Raw genomic sequence first — 21421 nt, 5'->3', positions numbered from 1 at the left:
TCCCGGGCTACAACTCCCTGAGGCGGCTCTGAGGGAAATTTCGGACAAGAAAAATGAAGCAAAGAGCGAAGCGGAAATACTAGTTCGCGACGCCCCCGCGAGCTGAGCAACGTCATGAATGCTAGATAAGAGGATACATGCGGGGTACACGTGTTCGACGGAGCTCCTTGTTTTCATCTGCTGCATGCATGCTCACGAAGCGGCCCACGCGTGGATTCCCACGGATGTGGAGGATGCAGCCCGCGGAAAGAATCGCCGCGGGAATCTAGATACAAGAATTGGAAGACCAACTATACCCCTATCGAACAACATCGCAATGTCTGTCTGTCCGTCACAGAACCAATTTTCGGCGCTTCCCCTCCTTTGAGAGGCTCCAAACTTCTTCCAATCGATGCCCAATCACCTCAGTTATCGAGATGTTTATTTCAAGCTGCCTTGACGCCTTCTTTCCACGAGCTCTACGCGTGACGCGCGGAGCGGCGCCCTCATGAGCCCTCCCAAGCGAGGGCATGAATGCAGGAGCTCTTAGCCTATCGATGGGATGATTGACTTCTCCGCTGACTCGGCCTTCTGCCGCCTGAGGAATCTTGCCTGGCCGACTCTCACCGGGGCGGCCCCGGTCCACTGTCATGTCGCCTAATGAGCGGAGTCTCGAAGTGATACATCGCCACAGACGCTGTGAACGTGATGTGAAACAAAATTAACGTTCTCATCCGATATCTTGTGGCACTTGTCCGACGGCCTCGTCCCTTTGGGAGAGACGTGGACAATGATAGATGAATGATGAGAAATTATGGAATCGCTCATCATTGAGGAAGAGCAAGCTGCCGTTGAAGGGAATTGCAAGGGTCTAGGACTTGGGGCTATGGGATGATCTTCCTCTGACGAGAGGCTTGAAGAATAGGCTTGTGCTGCCTGGAAATCGAGGGGAGGGAATCTTGAAGTTCCGATATGTCAAGCTCTGCGGGAGACGAGAGAATGCCTATGAGGGTCCATCCAGAAGCTCCCATGGCTTCAGAAAATGCCACCGGCGCCATTTATGTGGGAGAATAGTCCGTCACACGCTGCCAGTTTCCGACAACGACCGTTATTTCCTCGTGCCGGAAGCGAGCCGAAAGTCCGGTCGGCATGGACCAACCGAAATGAATTGAGAGCACAGATTGCCTTGTACTTCTACCGCGGGAGAGGCAGAAACGAGTTCGTTTAGATATTATCATCGGACTCAGGCCCGTCTGGGACCGTCTCATGGGCTCGGAAGATCTGATCGCTCCCAGCACGGAATTTCGCCGATATTCGACCTTGTATTGCGGCTCAGAATGATTAAGAAAATACCGAGTTCCCAGGAAAAGTACCGTGAGGATACCGAGTCACAGCACAGCGGTCTCGATCTTTCCCCACGAATTTCGAATTCGCCAGGTTGAATCCGGGAGCCAGCTAGTTTCCGAGGAATCCCACCGCGAACCGGGGATGCTCTCCATTATGGCTGAGTGGGCGAAGTCTGCTTCTGTTGGGCTCACTTAACAATCCATCGGAATCGACGGGAGCAAGCGATGTAAGCGTACGACATCGAGTCCGCCGATTACCTAAGGGGCGAGGATTGTTCATGCGTAACGAGGTCGATGATCGAAGGCTAGTCTTTCCTGTGTGAGTCAAATTTATTCTCGGCACAGCGTGCCCTTTGGATTTTCCGCATGTATTCACTTCATTAGACATAATCTAAGAATCGGAGGGTTAATGTAAAGGTGCAGTAGGAAATTCGGGTCCGGGTGGATCGTGAGCTGCTGTATGCAGCTGTCTCAATGGATCGCGAATACGTTCAAATTCGAGTTCCACATGATTCCCCCTTCCGCGTCATGTTGCATTTTTTGTATTGTTCGTTGCATACTGTTGAAAACCGGTTTACTTTCCCGAGCGAGAATGTGTATTCGAAGTTAATCCTCCTCTGATGAGTTTACCCTGCCCGGCGAGCTGAATCAATCACGAAATCGCTTGTTTCGCAGATGACAAATACAGTCTTTCGAATTCCTACGGATCCTCGGCAGCATAGCAGAACGGGGCTAGCGCCTGGGTGCTGGTAGAGCTCGGCTCATGATCGTAGGCCCAGTTCCTAAGGACCGTCGAAACGAATGCCGAGTTTATATTAGAGATAAAGTTGTGCCCCGGTCCGGCTGGATGTACAGATCTTTCCGGAGACGATTTGTCGCGAGCTGCCGCGAGAGAGTCGCAAAGATGCCTCAGAATTGATTGTGCTCTTGTCGAGAACGGTCTCGGATACTACGGGTAACCGAATTGAGTTCTTCGAAGCCACGCGTGACGTCTTCAAGATCCTGGCGGAACTTTCCAGTGGGAGTATCCAGCAGGAGCCTGGAAGTATGACGTCTTTTAAATACTTTCAAACCTCTCAAGATTAATGGAAGTCGTCATTGACCCTCAATGTTAGAGAGTCATGCCAGAGAGCGTCGCGGAAGCCGAGAAAAACTTCGCGGCCTTACTTTCGAGTTGTTTGGGTGCCCTTCTTAAAGTTCGGCGTGTTCCCAGCCGAACGCCGGCTTGACCGAGCCGCACGTTTGCCCTGGACGCTGTCCGGAGTTTCGATAGAGAATGGCGAATACATTTTCACCGGCGTGTCGCCTACAAGAGGGTCGTAGAGAGTCTTGCGAACGCTTCGGCGTCTCGTCATCTTCAGCTTGGTGGACACGTTTTCGACCGCTTTCGTGAGATTGCCCTTCACCTGTCAACCAAGAAATTCGCTGTTGGGTTCATCGCTGTCGGTCAAGATCCTGGTCTCCGGGGTCTCAAACTCGGTCTTCCTTCAAAATGCGGAGAACATTGAGGTTCTCCACCCGCTGCTGCATCAATCGAAACACTGACCTCTTGAAGAGCGGACGCCATAGAAACCGGCACTCTGCGCCTCGCCATGCGGATTCTAGCCGGCGATTCGGTTTCCTTGGGATTCGGAGTTCTGTCGTTTGATTTTCTCGCGCTCCTGGGTTTCGTCTTTCTGACATTCGACCGGACTGGGGTGTTCTCGTCACTGCGGGCACGGGGATTCTAGGAGAAGGAGAAATCGTTGAGGTACACGATTCCGCAGTCAAAGGATGTGTCTCGTCCGCATCTCGGAGCGTACAGAGTTGTCAGAGTCGCGCGGCCACGATGATTGGAACTCACCCTGACAGCAGGACTGTAAGACTTCGCGGTTGACGCAGCGGTAGTCGGGGATCCACTTTTGACGACGCCCCTACTCGTGAGCCGCTTCAGACCTGCAAGTTAACGTATGCTCATATTTAGTCCGCGCCGATCTTCGAGTGGCGACGCCAAGTTTCGAAATCATGAGCTCGTGCGAAGGCTTCCGCGACCACGCTATGGGAAAACAGGAGCCATCCATTTCGAACGGAAGTGTTACAACTGTCGCAAGTCGAGAACGTTCTGATCCTCATACAGTTCTTCTTTTTGAGGATTTCCGTATCTCAGTAAGGCTTTCCCATGCTCTGGACTCGCCGAGCTCCAAGCCCTGAATTTCGAAGCAGTCCAACGAATCGGTCGGCAGCATTATTGTACCACCACGTACGCCGCCATCACGCCCGTTGGCGCATCAGAAGCCATTTTTCCCTGTGGCCAACGGTCAATATACGCAACCGGATCAAGCATCACCAACGCTCAAGCATGGCAGAAAAACGAGATGGAAGTTGTAGGACAGAAAAACAATATTGACGTATCGCGATGAGCTCCCCGCTTGAGGACTCTCAGCTGCCCCGATATCTCTCGGAGAATTGAGATACTGGATTTCCGTGAGAATCTCTTCATCGTAATTCGAAATCACAGCTCAAAGACTGCCTGGGAATCTCACGATGCCGTCAGCGCAGAGAGAGCTAGATAAGAGAGTAAATGTCAGGAACCTCTCGCCGTGGAGCCTTCGATAGCTCAGTCACAGAAGCTTCGGACTTTCGACGAGCGACGGGAAGATAATACAGGCGTGAAATACTTGACACACGAACCTCGGCGAGTTTTCTCTTTCAACGTAGACACAGACAGGGACGACTTCATCTTCTTCAGTGTCCTTTTGGGCGACATGGCGGGGGAAAATCGCGAGTTTCTTCAGGATAGTCGGCACACCAACTTCGTACTCCGAGTACAAGCACCAACTGCCGCCGCTGCGGGAGCCCGCCCATACGCGATGGTGCAAACGTCCGCGGGATCGAGTTTAAATATTACTTCCATCTGCAGATGATCCATTCAGAACGTCAGGTCCGATTCAATGAACGGATCGAGGAACACTGAATCTTGTCATATATTTTAACGAATAAATCGGATTTGTAGTATTTTAATCTGATGAAATTCTCCCAAAAATTTTCGAACAACCGCCAAAAGCGTCTGCTGCTTGTTTGTCAACAAGAGACGAAATCGTCGTGGAAATTCGGAGAGAGCATGTTGTTCTCGTCGCTTTTCGGAGTGAGCGACTACTTAGACACAGACACCGGACCAAAAGTTCTCCTGGTGCCGTGTCGAGCGGAGGAATTCTTATGCCGCTCCACAGTGCGGCGAATTCCGACTTGGTGTGATCTGTTGAATTTATCGAGTTGTACGCGCAGCTTTAAATATGTTAGGCTGGGAAGGTAAATCGAACTTATACTTTCGATTCTTTTCTCTGTCACTCATTGACGCATCCTCCAACGTTGTTCCGCAGAACAGCTGTGCCTCAATGGTGCAGCTCGCGGAACAAGTTCCCGGGACTGTCGCCGAGTCTCCTGGACAGTTGTCCCTCGAGCGGAGTCGACCCACCAAGATATATCCGGGGGGGTTCGTCAGACCTCATTCTCGGAAGTCAGAAGAGCTCGGAGCGTACCGTCAGAGCACCTGACGCAGATTGACAAGGGATTCGAGCTGTGGAACTCTTTTAGAGAGTCGCAAATCTATGAGCCATCTGCCGTGGCCGGCGTCAACCGCAAAATTTTTCATCCTCGGCCATACTCCCTGTTCGGGGCGAAATCACATTCCCAGGGGAAGCGAGCCACGAAACTATCGAAACTGAAATGATTCAAGCCGCGTCAACCACGTCCAGCTTGAGGAGCCGGTATGAGATAAAAAGCTTTATCCTTAATTACAGAGCTCCGCAAACAAGCGCGTCACCTGGAGAACGAAATCGATCTCAAGCTTGTCTCCTTCAGTAAAGTGGGCACCTCGCTCGGTTCCCGAGATTTCACGCACGAAAAGTGAGTTGGCGAACGAATCGATCCGTACAATCTAATGCCATCCAATGACCATTACTAGACGGCCCGAACAAAAACACCCATTGACTCGAAATTCTTCTTGCAGCAGTGACACGGTCCCGTTATTGAGCAGCTCCGCATCGGGACATGTGGTTGATTCCATGACGGAAGAAATCGAGCACCTCCTCGGTTTGGTGAGCATTGCATTCGATGGATCCCGGGAAGGTCCGGGTGATCAAATAAATCATTTGAGCATCTTGGGTTTTAAACGCCGAGTTGAATCCGTTTTCACATTTCCCGCAGCTGCAGCAAGTCAACGATGAAATGATTCAGAGCGACGGCGGTGGTGCCTCACGCCAACACACACTGCAGAGACATCGAGATATCTTGAAAGATTACACCGCAGGTTGGAAGATTCGCGCTTACGGCATTCACGATCAGCTCTGGGAAATGATTCTTCCTGAATTTGTTCTGAGTCAATTCTGATATACTATTCCCGTCTCCGCAGAGTTCAGCAAAACACGAAATAATATCGAAAGCCGGCGACAACGCGATGAGCTTCTCGGCGGCTCCACGCGAGCTGCTGGTGACAACTTAAATAAGAGCAGCCTCAACAGACGATCCGACATGTTCCTTAAAGAGCACGATCACATACAGAAGTAAGCTGATTTCCTATCCTTCGTTCCGATGTATCGAATTTTCGTTGGTTTGCGACGTGAGGTCGCGGAGGAAGCGTCCAAGTTCTAGAACTCATGGCCTGCCCTTCACAGTTCCGAACGTTTAATCGGCGATCAGATAAATATTGCGATCCGGACCCGGGAAGAACTCCGCAATCAGCGTACAACTCTGAAAGCTATACAGACCCGCATGACGACCTTGGCGAATAGATTTCCCATGCTGAACTCATTGCTCCAGGTAAGGCCTATCTGGGATCGAGTAGTAGGACGGTGCCGAGAAATCCCCCGAGATCCATCCCGCTCGGAGATCTCTACAATCGCCTCCTCCCTCCCTCTATTGCCTCAATGGGCGCAAATGGAATACCAAAAGACCTATGATATAATTTCTTCCAGCGGATACACATACGGAAGCGACGCGACTCGATCATCTTGGGAGTCATTATCGGGATATGTACCCTACTCTTAATTCTCTATGCCTCGCGTTGAGAGCTCGCAAGCTCAATTTCACTGGACGTCCTATCGATCCCTCCACGGTGTGCTCTCCGGGGGTCCTATCAAGGCAGACTCCGAGCCCACAGCTGTGCCGCGAATCATTGACCAATACCGTTAAAACCTCCGTCAAGGAGGATATTGTTATGAAAACGAGAGAGGGTAGCGAGGGTCGGGGAGGAACTGTGAGCGGAGATCTTCGTCTTCGCCCGCGAAGGCGACAATAAAGCAAACTTCTATCTTTTCGAAACAAATTGTGTTTAAGAATATCAAACCCGTGAATATACGGGGATCGAGCCCCGCAGCTTCCCGCAATCATTGTCGACACCTCATTGATTGATCGAGTGTCGAGAATAGATGAATATACCCGGAGCGGTTGTGAATTGTGAACTCTCGACAATCATCGGAGGCTCAAATAAACTCAGAATTGAAACAGGACGAGATGGCATGGAGTGATAGAAAACTTCCGATAATAATGCTTCAAGAGACACGTTCAACCATCTCTGTTTATTGGTATTTGATGTCTAATGGGCGATATCAATCTTGAGTAGTACGACTCCGTCTTCTTTTTTCGAACAACCTTAAGTTATCGCCACCACGTTTTTGAATCTCTCGACGTTGGATGCTTTCCTCACGCTGCCAACGGTATCAGAGACACTCGATTGGTGGGCTTGTACGTTTGCTGTTCCGTTTAAGGATGACTGGACGCTTTGACAAGAGCTTGCATCACTTTTTCTTCAGTGCTTCTTCGATGGCCTCCTGCGACAACTCCTCAAAATCGCACGCTTGCACGTATTTGTACACTCCGACAAGCGATTTCTTCAGCGCGTCGTACGAGGAGGCGTATAACATCTTCTGTTTTACGCGCGCACCTTCCGGACACCAGGTCATCAGCACGAGACGATCGAGCGCAATCTTCGAGGGCTCGTTGGTTCCTTCTTGGGGAGCTTCGGCGGGAAAATCGAACAAGCAATACCTGCACTGGTCTTTGAGCTCTTTCATTTGTGTCAAGAAGTCCTGGTACGACGCGTTTCGATCTCCTTTGATCTCGACGCCGATCTCCCTTTCATCCTTGATGCAGTATATGACGTACCGATGGAGTTTGTTTTTCTTGACGTCGTCGTAAACTTGTTTAGACTCGGTCGAAACAGATACTCCGGATGCCATTTTCTAAACGGGCTTGCTTGTCTTAGTGTGCGTTTCTAGACGAGTGGGGTGGGAGGATGCGCTCTGCGGTCGGATGCGCCCAGCTGAGAATGTGTCCGGACCGAGCTCAATCCGAAACGAAATCTGCAAGTCGAAACTACGAAAGTTACTTGAGATCTATTTTTTCAGCTTCTATTGAGAATGCTGCGAACGATACTGATTCCACGACGACGACACGAGCACGAGGGATTTGTTTATGCGCTTCGGGGCTGTGTGAAATATTAGCGGGCACCATAACCAGAGAGGCCTGATCTAGGCTCGTAGCTACAACGACGCTCTGACTTAGGCCGACAGAGAGACTCGGGGATGACGCACAGGTCTAGCTTGAAAGGGTCCACGCCCTGAGCGCCTCGACCGATGTGGAAGAAAGCGAAATCGAGGACAAACATAGACCTAACCGGACTCGACGACTTCACTCAAAGCGGAAAGTATCATTCCTCGCGAATCTGACGGGGATGGGCCGCGCCGCCAAAATATCAATTAGATCGCTGAGTAAGTTGCCCCATTCTTATAGGGGCGCGAACCGATTAAGATTCAAGTTAAAAGATCAACTCCATGGCTTCGACCCTGAGTTCGGCTCGTACGTCAGATCCCATAAGATCTCTCCGATATCACTGGATCCGTGACTGCACTTCGGTAGAGGAATTTTCCGAGGCTCATCGTCGGGCGGGTCTCGCGATAGATAGAACGCCGACTCCCGTCCTCGAACGATACCCAGTCGGAGGGAGATCGTGCTGCATTAACACCCGTTGAAGAGGTTAGATAATAACGGTAAACCACCACAACTAACCTCGTATCCAGCGAAACTGTTGGCTCGGATGCGGAGGAGACTCTAACTGCTGCCTGCCTAGCTTAGGGTACTTGAGCATAGACACCATAAGAGAGGGTGGAAACCCAGAACTGGGACTAGCCCACATAGGTGTGCACTGTGAACGACCGCGCACCAGTAACTCCTGCGTTAGAGGAACTCAGCGCGCTGATAGTCATGGATGGAAATGGACGGGCTGTCGCCGCCGAAGATCTCCGCTAAGGAAAAACCGTGGAAACAGCAGCGATTCCGGAGCGAGCGCTAGCATAGGGCCATTCGATTTTTGCATCCCATTTAGGGCCTCGGAGATCTTGGTTCGACCCGGAAAGAAAGTCATTTCCCGGCATCGGAAAATATACTCTGAACCGTCCAGGGCGACGGTCGAAAGATGATGCGGCCCAAGCCACCGCATTCCCTTCGCACCCTCTCAGGAGGAGCGCGAAGTGAAAAAGAATCTCCGAGAGAATCTCCTCTGAGGAGTCGATTTGGCTCCAGTTTGGACTTGCCACGAGCAAAATATTCTTCTCGGATGACATTAATGTCTCCCCCATGAGCATTGAGTACCTTCTTTTCATCCATTTTCCGGACATTGACTACGGGTTCCCATGCGATCGAATTGCTCCACCGATGCGATCCGGATGGCTGTGCAAATCCTAATCAGTGGTCTAATTTCTCTACAGCTCTTTGGATTCAACATCAAGATGAAGGTTCCTCTTCCCCGGAACTCACCCGCAGATCTCGTGGTCGCCATCAAATGTGGAAAATGTAGCAAAACTCACATCTGGAACTCCGCGTCGTGGATCTCGGAATGTGGACCGTCCTACACTTCGTTCTCCAAACAATTTGAATGAAAAGGATCCAGGACTGATTATACGGGGCAATAACGATACAAAACGATGCACGCACTATCTATGCTCGTCTTCAGAGAACGATTCTCTGCGCGATACGAGCCGCGGAGGCGGTTTTTCATTCCTCTCGAGAGCGAGCCGAGCAGCTAGAACTTCGGATTTCCGACGAGGAAGTTGCTCCGACTCCTCGAGCTTCGAAGTCACCGGAATACTGCGAATTATATGCTCAAAGCTCACAAAGAAGGAATCTCCACCCTCGGTAGAAAATGAGATGGGTTCTTCTGACCAGCAGCAAGGATCTCAATTTTCGAAAACAGTGTGGAGGGCGAATGGAGGAAAATCAATTTTGCCCCCAAAGAAGGTTCATCTATATCGTGGCAGTCATCCATGTTATTCAGGCAAGAGGCTGCGCCTCAGCTCTTCTGGTGACTGGGTAATGATCCGGGGAGTGATTTTCGACAATTTCATCTTTATCGCGATTCTCGGTTATTCCCGCTTGTCACGATCAATCGTTATCAGAACTATCTACAGAAAGCTGCCGCGCTCGAGCTGAGCAAGGAGAAAGTTGGTGTCGATGACAAACAGCGAGGGCTCGCTCACAATTCGGAAAGCGATCTTCCTGGACTTCCTCATAAATATTATACTCACCCGAAGTGATTGTCCCGCTTGCAACTACTCATGAAACTTTTCCACCATGAGCCGGTCTCCCTTCGAGGGTCGCGGCCTAGCAGTCGGATTGTCTGATGATCGTCGTCGGGGTGGGAGCTAGCAGACGAATTCAGGGAGAGGAAAACGGGCTGTCGTTCAGCGCCCTTTGGCTGCTGGAAAAAGCGCGGAGGTTCGAATGTCGACGGCATTCAGTCGATCGCTCACTGAATGACGCCTGTCAAATCATATGGGAGAGGTGCGGATGATCTTCGTGATGTTTCAGAAGAGGGACCTTCGACCGAGGCGAATGTTCCCCTAAAGATACCTAGGAGAATAATCTGAGACCGATGCTCACGACCGATTGCGCAAAGTAGGTACCTGTACCATTCCTCGCATCGAATCTCGACCGAGTAGATCTTCCTTGTGGACCTCTCGACAGGGGAGGCTTGCCTAGCTTTATCAAATTGGTTCCTCCTGCCGGTCGAAACATCTCCCCAGAGAATCCTGAGAGAAGGACTTTCCAGCCGAAGCTACCGATGGCATGCTGTGATCCAATCAAGCACCTCGAGGAGATTTAGCGCGAATGGCTCGACTATGCATCCGATGGAGTTTTGCGACGGAGTCCGATGCTGCTCGAGGGAAAAGCTCGAGTCAGCATGAGCTCGAGATAGAAGCTCCGTTTCGACCCACAAACTTCTCGATCTGGGAACGATACTCCAGAACGGATCACGTTCGTGACTCTAGGTTTGACTGTAGATGTACCTAATTGTTCCAAAATCGACTGCTAGTTTCCGATGGGAAATACGTCAGAGAAAGTTTGCTGCGACCTTCAAAGACAGCTCACACCTTCAGCGTTCAAACACAGGTTGTTATCACCGACTTCTGGGAGAGACCTTGGAATTTTCCCACGCTCTCCGGAGGATGGTGTTGTTGATGAGTAGAGCGATGGCAACCGTCACGACCACGTGGTCGAGGCTACGCTCACTCCCACAACGATCTCCACGTCAGCTGTCACTCAGTTGCATCTTTGGAAATGGCGGTTGGCTCTGACGCCCGGACGCCTTGGTTTCGTGACTGAGAAGCGTCCCCGGTCCCCGCGAGCCCTCGCAAGTTCTCGCGAGCCAACAACCTGCGCTTTCACTGGTCAATTCCTGATGTTTTTCTCAATAGAGGGCATCTGACTGAGTGAGTCCTGACGCCTGGTCAAGAATGAACTTGTCAGATAGACTCCCAGAGCAACTCGCTCCTATATAATTGATGTAAAAACTTTATTACATCGGAAAGTTCGTTCCGCAGTCCTCTCCATAGACTTCTCTTGTATCTATGATTCGGAGCGATCACTCAATCTTTGGGATTGCCTCAGGGATCGTTGTAACATTCATTTCCGGAGATCCCAAACAACGATACGAGTAACGATACGAGTCCGCCCTTGGCGGACCCGATGGGATAATCGAGCATAGGGAATGTCTTTCCATGTCGCCTTTCAAAGCTCGGTCGCCGATGGCATTTCGATATATGTACTTAGGTGGACGATGATTCTTCTGGGCGATGCCGGAAGATTCCTCCGGGGACAACACTGTGTCTTTTGTGCGAATTGATCTCACTCTGCTAAAAGTTTACCCCCTCGAGCCGCTCAGAAGTCTTCACGGTTTCAAGTACAAGGTTTCGCTGTAAAATTATGGCATTCGGTAGGTAGACTACATATTTCAACGTGTCGGGGCGCTGTCCCGGCACTTTGGAGGGGCTTTCAGTCTTTCGGACTTCTGTCGGGGCTTCTAGATCTTCTACACACGTTATGTTGGAACTCCGATGATCTGGCTTACGCGATGGGACTCAATACGCCTCCCCGACTCGGTTTCGAAGCTGCGTGTACAATTCCTGCGGCGCTCAGAGGAGCTTTTCACTGAATCGATGCATAAGTATTGATGAAAAGATTGCGGCTCCTCCGCACGACACAGAGGAAGAAGAGGATGGACGACACCAGCTGAATTCCAGCGAGGAGCCAAAAGAAGAGATCTAGTCTCGAGGTGTTCGGACTCGAGTTCAACCAGTACGGCGAGACCAGCGAGAGCAGAAGCGAACCCGCGAAACAGCCGATTCCTGGAAGGGGAGCATGTTTTTCTAACGGGAGCTCGAGGAGAATATACCGATAGATCGTCCGAGGAAACTACCCTCGCTCCTGCCTTACCCGTTGAAAGGTAGAACAATCCCATCACGATGCCTTGCATAGAAACCGGTGCGTGGCTATAAGCTAATTCAACGCCTGATATCGATGCGAGAATCTCCGACAGACCCACAAAGAAGTAGGAGGGTATCTGCCAGAAGACCCACATGTCTGCGGCAACGTAGTCGGTTTTATCGATTATCTGTGCGAGTAAAGATGAATCGTCAGTTTTCGGCATCGGAATCCTTGCCCAATCGAGAATGTTTGTGAAAGCTCTTAGACGGTCGGATCCTAACATACCTGAACAATTGTTCGATTCTCATGAACTAATTCGAGTCGCTTGACTTCGACCCCTCCCGCGCATAGCATGGCTAACACTGCGCAGAGGAGACCGAGGAACATTCGCAAGTTGATGGACGGGCTGCTCTGTCGACTTTCCAAGGACGGATAGATGCATTTCTCAAAGACTGGTACAAACAAGATGACGAACATCACGTTGAACAGAGTCAACCAAGCGGCTGGGATCTGCAAGAGTATACGGGTCGACTTGATCGCGAATCCTTTCGGGTTCCGTGACAGAGAGGGCAGCATCAGAAGATCTTGCATCCTCCGTATGAATGATGATAATGCTCGAGCTAGGGCCCGAGTCCCCGAGGTTCAGGTTCGAGCCTTACCGTGAATGCATCAGACTGGTTGATCGGGGCGAACATCGACGATGGCAGCAGCCGCATGTGCAGCCCTTGTTCCTGGAATTCGAATACGTTTTACATGCTCCTACTCGACAGAATACGAATATCTGCGCAGGGCTTGCGCTAACCTGCAACGCAAGCTCACCTGGAAACTCGTCTGCATCTGGAAATACACCACCCAGTAAGGTATGAGCAGCGCGAAGACTCCGAGCACGAATTTCAGCTGTTTCACATCTTCTACGAGTTCGTTATCGAAACGTCCACCGAACTCAATCTTCGCCGCATCCAACCATTGACGGTTGGGGGGTCTCTGATGCACACGATTCTGCTGCCAAGCCTCGACCAGAACCTGTCGAGAGAGAGCACGTGTTCGCATCATAAAGTATTTGTTCGAGTTCGTCGGGAGCGAGACTATCCCTCGCTCCCCGAGAGAGATGATTCAATTCCCAGAGCCTCGGGCTCGCAACCTGACGCTGAGAAATTATTCAATAAGTCTGCATACCTGGAAAATGTTGTACAGAATAGGAGGTTCGGGCTGTTCTTGCACGAATAAGCCTTTCGAAATCCAGAACAGGAAGAAAGCAAGGACGAGGATGACGGTCGGGATGATGTATCCCAAACCGAAACCGCCTGACGTGCTTTGTTGGATGTACGACAGTATAAGGATCGACAGGAAGGCAGCTATATTGACAACCCAATAGTAGATGGTGAAGTAGCGTCGGACAGCCATGCGATTCTCCTGTTTGACCTGGAAGCGACGGGGAAAAGGGTGAGAATGCCGTGAGATCGAGTTTAAGACTCGATCCATGAGCAATAATGATAAGATACATGATTTCTCTTCCCAAACTTTTTCCGTGCGGTACCTGTTCAGCTCCGAAAGGTACCACGTTAGCTTTGATCCCGCTCGACGCGAGTCCTGTTATCACAAGTAGAACATATATCGTGGCTCCACACTGCATAGTCGCGCCTCTGCCGTGCGAGGATGCTTCCGATTCCGTTTGTGGGTAAAGCGAGGATAGTAAGCTCGAAGAAGCTAAGATGTTGGTTCGGTTCTTTATATGACACAGTCCGATGAAATCGCCCCCTCTACCGTTCTGGTATTGAGCTATTGCGACGAACGCAATCAGTCCAACTATGTAGACGAGAAGAGACACCTGGAAGAATCCATATGCGATTCGATAAGATCAGCATGACCCGGTGAGTATTCGGGGATCGAACCGAGAATTCAGATTGGGTAGTCCTACTCGATGAATTCACGAACCAAAATTATCCTGAAACGACCCAGGGCATCTCCGAGGTAACCCGTGAGGAAGGCGCCGACGAAGGCAGTCCCCGTGAAAACTAAAAGTGCTGTCATTGCACTGGTCGATGTCCATGCCAAGGGATGGTGATTTAGGAAGAGATACAAATTGCCTTTAAATGGAATGGGAACAAAAATCATTCTGCTTGCTCCTCCGGTTGTTCATTGAAAATAAATTCGAGAGCTTTCCTCCCGGAATCAACTTTTTCTGCGACCGATTGCCGTACTGACCGGACAAGGCGTAAAAGGCAACTCTCTCCGCGAACACCGTGAAGAGGATGGAAGCACATGCCAGATTCCTCTTCCTCTGCAGCCGGTTGAACAGAGCGACTGAAATCAATGAAGTTTCATTAGCGTCATGGAAGGGCTACGATAACAGGAGATGCCTCGCAGTGTCATGGACATCGAGGATATTCTTCCGAGGATTCTTCTTCCGCAAAAAGAAATGGGGGTCAGCCCCCGACGCTTCGCGCGGGAGCTCGGCGACCCGGTATAGCGTACGGCAACGATTCCTGCTGGAGCTTCCCTCCTCTTAGGATCTATTTCGTTCCTCGGGAGCCAGGGAAATAATTTGACTCTGTCTGCTAAGGGAGACTTGTCAATGACTCTCGGATTCCAATCGATAGAGCTAGGAGAGCGAGAGCTTGGCCATATCCCTCAGCGCGAGACTCATAAGAAAATATCCATGTTCCTCCCTCATTTCCGAGCTCTGATTTCGATCCTCCGAAAGGAAGGCAGACATGAGGCGGATACGCTCTACGAATTAAGCTCTCATCGTCAGTATCAGATCATGAACTCGCTTCCTGTCTCGAGAAATTCTTTGGTCGTCGACGAAGAAAACGGAAGCCAGCAGATGGCCTGGAGCTGCGAACTTGCATATCACACCGAGGTCTGAACGCAGATGTCGATATCATGCGATTTTCATTCCGGAGAAGTCCCGGGCCATCCTCAATGCTGACCGAAATTTTCTCGAGCAGAAGCTCATCTACACATAAGTAACCAGGAGCTGCTCCCTGGAGAGCGATCCGCGCTGACTGCAATCCCCCTCTGGAGTTATATCGAGAATCTAGGTCTCTTATCACGCCGACAAATAATCCTCCACCAAGCATGGCTAGGATTTACGCCGATCAGCTGACTCCATGGAACGTGATCCTCCGAGTTTCTCCAACTGAATTCAACTTCACAAGTTTCCGGCTCAAGCCGGACTTCGAGTTTCCTGAAAGACGCCGCCTGCGACGTTGGGGAATGATCCTTCGATATCTCACCTGGGACTCTGTCACCTCTGAAATCCACGCTCCGACTGTAGTAGTCCTCCGAGAGTGACGTCGTGTCGCCATCATCTCCGTCCGATCTGTGATTGCCGCTCGTTTCCATTCTCCGCAGTCGCTTGGGATATGGTCTAGATGTCACTCAGCACATAATTTCACAGCATAAATTCTCTGAGTGAAAACATAACAGAAGACGGACACAGCCACAGGAGGCAGCAGTGAAGCCGATGAGAAGTCGTACTCTGACTGGATCGTTCTAAATTGTGATCGTCGAGTGGCCGCGGCGGAGATTTAGAGGAGTGAGGGAAGCGAATGAACGCATGCTCGTTGACGCCAGGCGCTCCGGAGAAGCGCAGCCGTCTCCTTTCATTTCGATTGATTGGACTTCTCACAGATAAGCAAAACTGGATAATTTCTCCGGAATTTCTCAAAGATCAATGCGATTGTGTGCACCGATTCACCAAGCTCTCGCCGTCACGGAGGCTACGCGCTTCAACCTGGGAGGGGAGATCGAATCTCGGGAAATTATTTCAGAAAATATTCCCCATTCTCATCGGAGCTAGAATATCTGTTTCGATTGAGAACCGCGGCGATTGATCTAAGTTTTATTACCAGCTTTCAGCAAATGTCATCTCGTCACCCCGGAACGGTACGTCATGCGAGAACTCATTCCTCGCGATGATTGCCGGTCATCGGAGCACCACATTACAAACCAAGTGCGAACTATCACGCGCAGCATATCCATCTTAGCCACAAGTCGTTCCAACATCTAGGTGTTCTCGTCTTGCTCCCTCAGCATCGCTTAGATAAGGAATGTTCGCATCTCGGGAAAGCTCGTTCGCGAGCTGATCCATCTATCGCACAAAGGATAAAACTTGTGGAGGCTCGCGACGATCTTTACTAGAACCCCGGACTTTGTGCGAGACACTCGTTATAGAACTCGTGATCGATTTTCGCGCTCGCTATGGATCGTGGTGGTCACGCGTACGACGAGGATGAGGATTCTCACGATCGGCAAGTTCCTGATCGACGACAGGAACCCGAGGGACAACTTCGCGCGTCCGCCGCCGAAAGACCGAGATCGACGTGTAAGATATTTCCATGAACGGAATTTCCATGGCTAATAGATCATCTGCATGAGCCTGTTTCCACGAGTGAGAATTTCGCCGGTCCACAGCACCGCCTGATAATCCGCCCGGGACTGCGAGAGCCGCAAGTTCGTTCTCGTTCCGGAGTCCGGTGGTACTCCCGCCCGGCTATTACCCCGGTCCGCTCGGAACGCCTCGACCCCAGAATGTTCCTCTATCCATGCCCTATTACTATCTGGGGAGCGCGTCCTGGCGAGACTATCGGCCCCTCACCTCATCGCAAGGTAATCTCTTCAATTGGCCCGGGGCAGAGCAATGGGATGTCTCGCGGCCCGAACGCGATAGAAAGAGGGACGCGTCGCTCCGCAGGGCAGCGATGACGTGGTCGGAGAGAGGCTACCAGCTCCCAAGAAGACATCATCAGGATGCGACCTATTCCCGAAAGGTGACTAAACTTTCCCGCTGAAACGTTCTTCTGTTCCTCCTGGTTTCTAAGAATGATGGATATCCAAGGTAACCCGATCCTTTTCTCAGGTCTTCATCGGTGGCTTGCCCCCTGATTTTGACTCGGCGAAACTGGTACAGAGTTTCCAAGGATGCGGCTCCGTGAGAGCAATTAAGAAACCGGGGAAGGGTCACGCGTATATAATCCTAGAATCTAACGACCACGTGAAAAGCCTCTTGTCGAGGTGTCAGAGATCGGTATCCGGCGACTTCTACTTCTCGGTGAGGTTCTTCCTCCGCACGAACGATGAGGAAACATAACAATCATGATTAATTCAATTCGGGCAAAGCGTTCCATCACTGAATTTCTGGAAACATATTCTTCCGAGTAGATCGTTGGCCGGGCGACCCAAGTCATTCCGTGGGCGGAACAGGATAGTGAATGGGGGACGGAATTCACGTCGCCGAGAACCAACACCATTTTCGTGGGGGCACTGCACGGACAAACGACGGCGGAGCACGTGAAGATCATCATGGAGGATAGATTCGGCCAAGTGCGGTTCGTGAAGATCGACACCGACAGCTACAAGTGGGTTGATTCAATTCTGAAGTCGAATCCGTGTGAGAATCCGACTCCCCGTCGTAGTCTCCGGAGTACGGAGTGAGAGCGAGGGGAGCTACAGATGCTGTGTGAAGCGAAGTTAAAGCATCCGAATCTCTTGCAGCTACCCGAACGGCTCCGCCAGGGTCCAATTCGTATTCCACGAATCGTACTGCGCAGCTATAAACGTCAATATACTGAGGGTCGTGACCAAGGATTACGAGCGCAACATACAGCTGGAACCGTTTTTCGAGAAAAATATTCCGTGTAGCAGACGCTGTGGATCCATGAGCTCTGTCATTTGCAGACATTATCTGTGTCTACAGTACTTCTGCAGAGCTTGTCACAGAATACATCAGAACCAGCAATCCGAAAATCGGGACTTGCACAAACCCATCGGGCTTCTTTAACGCGCGGACGGACAGCCCAGGGTCAATCGCTCGCAGCGTCTCCTTCGCTTCAAGAGTCGATCCGAAACTCAAGGACTCCTAGTTCCTGATATTTCCTGGCCTGCTCAGTATCGGATACCTTCTCACCTCTCCGTTTCGCTCGACCGAGTCGAGTGTCGACCCAAGGGTCGAATCGGCACAGAGGCATGCGACTCGACTCCTGTCCTCCGATGAGGCTTGTAGTCCCTACTCCTCAACGACACCGTCAAGTCCAATTCGAATGAAATAATAAACTTGCTGTACTTGCATCCGTCAGCTGCTTCTCATATATGTATATGAGACACTCGCACCCGCTGCCGAAATCTGTCGCGTGAATCAGACGCATTACGAATCGTGGCAGACGGTGTACTTCGCCGAAATCCTCGATCGGGCTCAGATTCCGGGTCGATGAACGGGGAGTCTGAGTTCCGCTCAATTGATCATGCCCAGGTCTACGCCTGAGAAGACTTTACGGCAGTCAGAATATGTGTTCGTGTATAATTCGCCTAGGCTCCGGGATGGAGCATGCTGACATGAGGTCTCCCTCGCAGGATACGGGCCGCTTCTGGGTCGGCTTTGAGCGAATCGGCGCTTTGGGAAGAAAATGAGCGATCTTCTCACAGATCCTCCAACATTTCTACCGCTGAATGTCTTATGCCTGTCCAGAGAAATATGTTCAGTCACGGCATCCGAGGATAATAAGGGCCTGACATGCCAGAGAATTCTATCGTAGGACTGGGGAGCATAGCACAAAACTTTCTGATGCGAGAGGTGTGGAGCGGAGTCGGACGATCCCATGTAAGGGGACATCATTGCGTCGCGAGAATTGTGTTCAAATCGTACCGAGGAGAATGTTTTCGCGTGTTCCTCTATAGGAGCATTCATCATTAGAATGATTATGATTCCTAATCGATCTCGATCTCATTTCACCCTCATCACACTCCGTGCAGATACCGAATGAGGATCATGAGTTTCGGCCACCATAAGGACCAGGATAGATCCGTCTCGTCATGAGATGTACCGCTGTCCACGACGTGAGAATCACACGCGCTTCACAGAGGGGAGCGAGCTGAACGGATCCGAGAAGTTTGGTTCGATTTGTCCCCATCCTCGGTACGAATTCGATCAGAATCTCTCTGAAGAGACTTCTCAACAGCCAGGTCCTGCTTCGCAGATAATATTGTTCTTGAGAGAGAAATCCATTCGTTGTTTCTGTCGAGCCTGAGCCACTGCTGGGGATTTTCCAAGACTGATAGCTTTCTGCGGGACATGACGCTGCGTCAGAAGTTGTCCGCTCATTCGGCGTCAATTCTCAGCGGCGTTTCCCCTGGATGGATCTAACTATGGAGACACGGGATAGCATCTAGAGCGCCAATCCGGGTGGCGGGGCGAATATCCAGCCTCCTCGGGAACGCTGCGGGGGCCATCGAGAACGGTAGCGAAACCGCGACAATAAGTGTCCAGGAGATGGCTCCTGAGGATATAGTGTCGAATTCAACGATCAGCGTAGTTGGATTTTGCCTTGGCTTTGGATAAGGCTAGCTCTGCGAGCCTCTGCCAAGCACAATCCGAGAATGATATCTCGACATTTTCTCGTCGGCGATCATTCGCTGATCCCCAGCATCATTGCTTGCGCTGATTGTCGCTCATCGGATTTCCACACAGACCCAGCCTTCATTATCACTCAGAATGTCTGTAGTGTAACTAAACCTCATTTCCACATTGAGGTGTCCTTCTCCTGCCTCGTGGAAGAAGTCTACGATAAGCAACGTTCGTATCTCGGAGCATAATCGCTCAGCAGCGAGGTCCCCACCAGAAGCGCTCAGGATAAAAAAGAGAAGCACGCGACAATTCCAACTCAAACTCCGAATTTCGTGCGGAACCTCCGTCCCGCTCGTGCTTCCCAAGTTCTCAATGGATCACCGCGGACACCGCTTCGATGCTCCAGACCATGCAGAAGATCGGCAACCATCGGAGCCGCGTCGAGAACCCCAAGACGATCTGCGTGCATGCGCCGCTGTGACGCCGACTTCGACGGGTAAGGGACTCACACCTTCAGTGAATCGAAGTGATTTTCGAGATCAATCCAGTCTGGAAGGAAATTTTCGTCCAGGTCCATCCACCGATCGATCGGGAGCTACCGGAACTGCGGAATCGGTCTTACCCCGAAGCCCGGCACGCCCCCCGGTCGGACAAGATCCGGGTGCGCCGAATACCTCACGAGCTTCGGCTGTTGGAGCGCAATATTCTTTGAGGAGCTCTTGCGGACGCATTGCCCGTCCTCGTACCCGGCCGGATGATGATAGTTCCGATACCGCTCGGGGAAATTCACCGAGTTCAAGGCGTCCGGAGCGCGATGGGAGAGAAGACGGGTTGCTTCGTTCCGCCAGGATGACGTGGTCGGCAGGAGAAAGTGAGCCGTATAGGACTTATCCTCCGGATACGGTTTTCTCCCGGAAGGTACGCCAATACTTCTAGCTCCGAATTCCCCATCTATTCCCAGTGATCTCTTCGCAAATGCATCTCACAGAGAGAAAATTCGCCCGATCGATGATCTAGGTGTTCATCAGCCGTTTGCTGCCTGAGACCGAGCCTGCGAAACTCGGTAGAAGTTTCCAAGCCTTCGGCCTCGTCCGAGTCGTAAAGAACGCGGGAGACCGGCACGCGTACGTCATTCTAGAATCGGACGCCTGCGTGAAACTTCTTTTGTGGCGATGCTCGAGAACCGAATCCGGCGAATATCTCTTCCGGGTCAGCTTCCCTTGTCGCATTCAGACTTCGCAACCATTCTCGACCATATTGTGAGCGTGCTCGAACCCTCCAACCCTATCGAGTCGCGGTTGATTTCCACAGATTGCGAATCGGAAGATCCGAGTCATCCCATGGGCTCTTCGAGACATCGAATGGGGTCGCGAGAACACATCGCCGAGGATAAACACGATTTTCGTTTGGCCACTGCATGAGCAGACCACGGCGGAGCTCTTGAAGATCATCATGGAAGAACAATTCGGCCCTGTGCGATTCGTCAGGATCGACACAGACAATTACGAGTAAGTGACCTTGGGGGCGCCGAGTGAATCGATCTAATCAGGCTGAATATTACTGAATATTCCATTCCTTCATGAGAAAAAGCGGACAAGTCAGAAAACTGCAGAAATGGGTCATCTGCATATTTTTCAGGTACCCGAATGGCTCAGGAAGAGTTCAATTCGTATCTCGCGAGTCTTACTGCGCGGCAATCAATGTCAAAATATTGAAGATGTTGACCATGGAGTATGAATGCGATTTGGAGCTGGAACCATTCTTCGAAAGCGACGTTCTTTGCAGCAGGTGCCGTAGGGCGATCAGCTCTGCCATATGCAGACACTACTTGTGTCTGCAGTACTTCTGCGGACCCTGCTTCGAAATTCATCAGGATGAGCAGCCCGGACTGTTGGATCTCCACCAGCCGTGTGGACACCCTTGATCGACCTGATGACGACCAGCGTATCACACTCGGCGCAGAGAGCATTCATCGTTGGGATCATTCAGGAAATTCACAGGGGTCCCGTTCGAG

The 21421-nt window shown here is 51.1% G+C and overlaps 6 protein-coding genes across 9 annotated transcripts; 3 read left to right on the top strand and 3 right to left on the bottom strand.

Moving 5' to 3' along the window:
* Nucleotides 1-1832: 1832 nt before the first annotated feature.
* On the bottom strand, nt 1833-4149 carry LOC100906387 (uncharacterized). Its single transcript, XM_003738432.2, has 5 exons — nt 3996-4149; nt 3169-3260; nt 2872-3051; nt 2493-2731; nt 1833-2364 (listed from the first exon to the last, which is right to left on the bottom strand). The coding sequence occupies exons 1-5, from the start codon at nt 4069-4071 to the stop codon at nt 2235-2237; spliced, it is 717 nt and encodes a 238-aa protein (XP_003738480.1). The 5' UTR covers nt 4072-4149; the 3' UTR covers nt 1833-2234.
* Nucleotides 4150-4446: 297 nt separating this feature from the next.
* Nucleotides 4447-6618, top strand: Gos28 (golgi SNAP receptor complex member Gos28). Its single transcript, XM_003738431.1, has 7 exons — nt 4447-4613; nt 5105-5210; nt 5314-5401; nt 5511-5613; nt 5716-5866; nt 5978-6122; nt 6278-6618. The coding sequence occupies exons 1-7, from the start codon at nt 4598-4600 to the stop codon at nt 6368-6370; spliced, it is 702 nt and encodes a 233-aa protein (XP_003738479.1). The 5' UTR covers nt 4447-4597; the 3' UTR covers nt 6371-6618.
* Nucleotides 6619-6851: 233 nt separating this feature from the next.
* Nucleotides 6852-9977, bottom strand: LOC100906534 (cofilin/actin-depolymerizing factor homolog). 4 transcript variants are annotated; one of them, XM_003738433.2, is made up of 2 exons: nt 9884-9977; nt 6852-7663 (listed from the first exon to the last, which is right to left on the bottom strand). In XM_003738433.2, the coding sequence occupies exon 2, from the start codon at nt 7538-7540 to the stop codon at nt 7100-7102; it is 441 nt and encodes a 146-aa protein (XP_003738481.1). In that variant the 5' UTR covers nt 7541-7663; nt 9884-9977; the 3' UTR covers nt 6852-7099. The 4 variants fall into 4 exon arrangements, with proteins under 4 accessions (XP_003738481.1, XP_018497222.1, XP_003738482.1 ...); XM_018641706.1 differs by having other exon boundaries at nt 6852-7676; nt 9884-9964; XM_003738434.2 differs by lacking the exon at nt 9884-9977 and adding an exon at nt 9167-9222.
* A 1163-nt stretch (nt 9978-11140) lies between these two features.
* Nucleotides 11141-15563, bottom strand: LOC100906098 (solute carrier family 15 member 4). Its single transcript, XM_003738430.2, has 10 exons — nt 15302-15563; nt 14268-14366; nt 13998-14149; nt 13600-13890; nt 13239-13484; nt 12882-13085; nt 12722-12793; nt 12348-12572; nt 12072-12249; nt 11141-11983 (listed from the first exon to the last, which is right to left on the bottom strand). The coding sequence occupies exons 1-10, from the start codon at nt 15408-15410 to the stop codon at nt 11784-11786; spliced, it is 1776 nt and encodes a 591-aa protein (XP_003738478.1). The 5' UTR covers nt 15411-15563; the 3' UTR covers nt 11141-11783.
* Nucleotides 15564-16768: 1205 nt separating this feature from the next.
* Nucleotides 16769-17847, top strand: LOC100897575 (cytoplasmic polyadenylation element-binding protein 1-like). The gene is made up of 4 exons (XM_003738457.1): nt 16769-16837; nt 16927-17118; nt 17229-17425; nt 17562-17847. Exons 1-4 carry the CDS (start codon nt 16769-16771, stop codon nt 17845-17847), a joined length of 744 nt encoding a protein of 247 aa, XP_003738505.1.
* Nucleotides 17848-20256: 2409 nt separating this feature from the next.
* On the top strand, nt 20257-21331 carry LOC100897425 (cytoplasmic polyadenylation element-binding protein 1-like). The gene is made up of 4 exons (XM_003738456.1): nt 20257-20325; nt 20425-20616; nt 20719-20915; nt 21046-21331. The coding sequence occupies exons 1-4, from the start codon at nt 20257-20259 to the stop codon at nt 21329-21331; spliced, it is 744 nt and encodes a 247-aa protein (XP_003738504.1).
* Nucleotides 21332-21421: the final 90 nt, after the last annotated feature.

Source organism: Galendromus occidentalis, unplaced genomic scaffold (assembly GCF_000255335.2).
Source record: "Galendromus occidentalis unplaced genomic scaffold, Mocc_1.1 scf7180000075986, whole genome shotgun sequence".
Classification (NCBI taxonomy): Eukaryota; Metazoa; Arthropoda; class Arachnida; order Mesostigmata; family Phytoseiidae; genus Galendromus; species Galendromus occidentalis.
This window is presented reverse-complemented; position numbering and strand designations above follow the sequence as displayed.